This window comes from Strix aluco, unplaced genomic scaffold, assembly GCF_031877795.1.
Source record: "Strix aluco isolate bStrAlu1 unplaced genomic scaffold, bStrAlu1.hap1 H_2, whole genome shotgun sequence".
NCBI lineage: Eukaryota > Metazoa > Chordata > Aves > Strigiformes > Strigidae > Strix > Strix aluco.
In genome coordinates this window covers 1,032,738-1,034,214 of record NW_027436667.1, presented here as the reverse complement: position 1 = coordinate 1,034,214, position 1,477 = coordinate 1,032,738, and the positions used below count along the sequence as shown (strand labels likewise).

At 45.2% G+C, this 1,477-nt stretch overlaps 1 protein-coding gene across 1 annotated transcript; it reads left to right on the top strand.

Annotated features, from left to right (window-relative positions):
* Positions 1-248: 248 nt before the first annotated feature.
* LOC141919169 (olfactory receptor 6E1-like) lies at positions 249-1,229 on the top strand. Its single transcript, XM_074814184.1, has one exon. It carries the CDS (start codon positions 249-251, stop codon positions 1,227-1,229), a length of 981 nt encoding a protein of 326 aa, XP_074670285.1.
* Positions 1,230-1,477: the final 248 nt, after the last annotated feature.

Here is a 1,477-nt window from a genome sequence, read left to right as displayed (position 1 = left end):
TACCAGCCTCTAAAATCTTCTGTTCTGGAGAAAGAATCCTTTGTGAGTGTTTGAAAAAGGTAGAAAGAAGACAACAAATTATCTGAGGACTTTACCTGAAAGGTAAGACAAAAATCAGAGTGTGAGAAATGCTTGAAGGACTATCTCTGTCTGTGTTATAGAGGGAGACTGCTAGAAAGGAAAGAAGCAGAAAAGGAAGGATAGAACTTTTCCTCCAGACTGTGAAATTATCACCCTTGTGTTTTGCCATGTTCCCATTTCAGCAGGATGAACTGAAATTCAGCATGGGACCAGAAAATGAAACTGCAGTTACTGAGTTCATCCTAGAGGGCTTCTCAGCGCTTGACCAAAGGCTACAGCTATTTCTCTCTCTGGTCCTTCTGCTCATGTACCTGACAACAGTGATGGGGAACACAACCATCATTTTCCTTGTGTGTGTGTATCACCGCCTGCAAACCCCCATGTACATTTTCATTAGCAATCTGTCCTTCCTGGAAATCTGGTTTACGTCCTCCACAAGCATCAAATTGTTTGTGATCCTGGGTTCTGGTAGGAGAACAATCCCTCTAAGCAGCTGCTTTGCCCAACCCTATTTCTATTTTGCCCTGGGCTGTACAGAGTTTGTTCTCCTTGTTGTCATGTCTTTTGACCGCTATGTTGCTATCTGCCAGCCTTTGCGTTACGCTGCCATCATGAAGCCTCAGCTCTGCATCCAGCTTGTTGCTGCTTGGGTCATCGGCATCACACTCTTGAGTTACCGTCTGGTCCTCCTCTACCAGCTGACTTTCTGTGGCTCGAACAAGATCCACCATTTCTTTTGTGACAACTCCCCCTTATTTAAGTTGTCCTGCTCTGACAGTAGCCTGCTGTGGAAAACAGACTCTGTTTTAGTATCATTTGTCATACTGGCTTCCTTATGTTTAACTCTGGCATTTTACATGGGCATCCTTTTCTGTATTCTACACCTTCCAGCAGCCTCTGGGAGGAAAAAAGCTTTTGCTACATGTTCTTCCCATCTCACCACCTTGGCCATTGTATATGGGAGCTGCATTGCTCTCTACGTGCGCCCTTCAGAAGACATTTCCTTGGAGACAAGCAGATTTGTAGCTTTGCTGAACACTGTCCTGTACCCATTCTTAAATCCGTTCATCTACAGTCTTAGAAACAAGACTGTGATCCTGGCCCTGAATGAAGCCATTGCCCGTGTGACACCACAGCTTTTCCCCTAAGCATGGTGCATTTCTGGACAGCAATTCCAGAGATCAGCTCTCATCTGTTAAATAATACCAGAGCATAGGTGTGTAACCTCCAAATACAGATGCCTCAGGAGATTTCTGTTCTGTCCGATTGCATTAGGTTATGTGAGAAGAATCTCATCTGCACACACAAAGGCAGCACTAACAATTTCAGGAGGAGTAACTCAGTTAACACCCTGCCCACCTACTCCCAGGCCCATCACAGCAGAGCCACCAGCTCA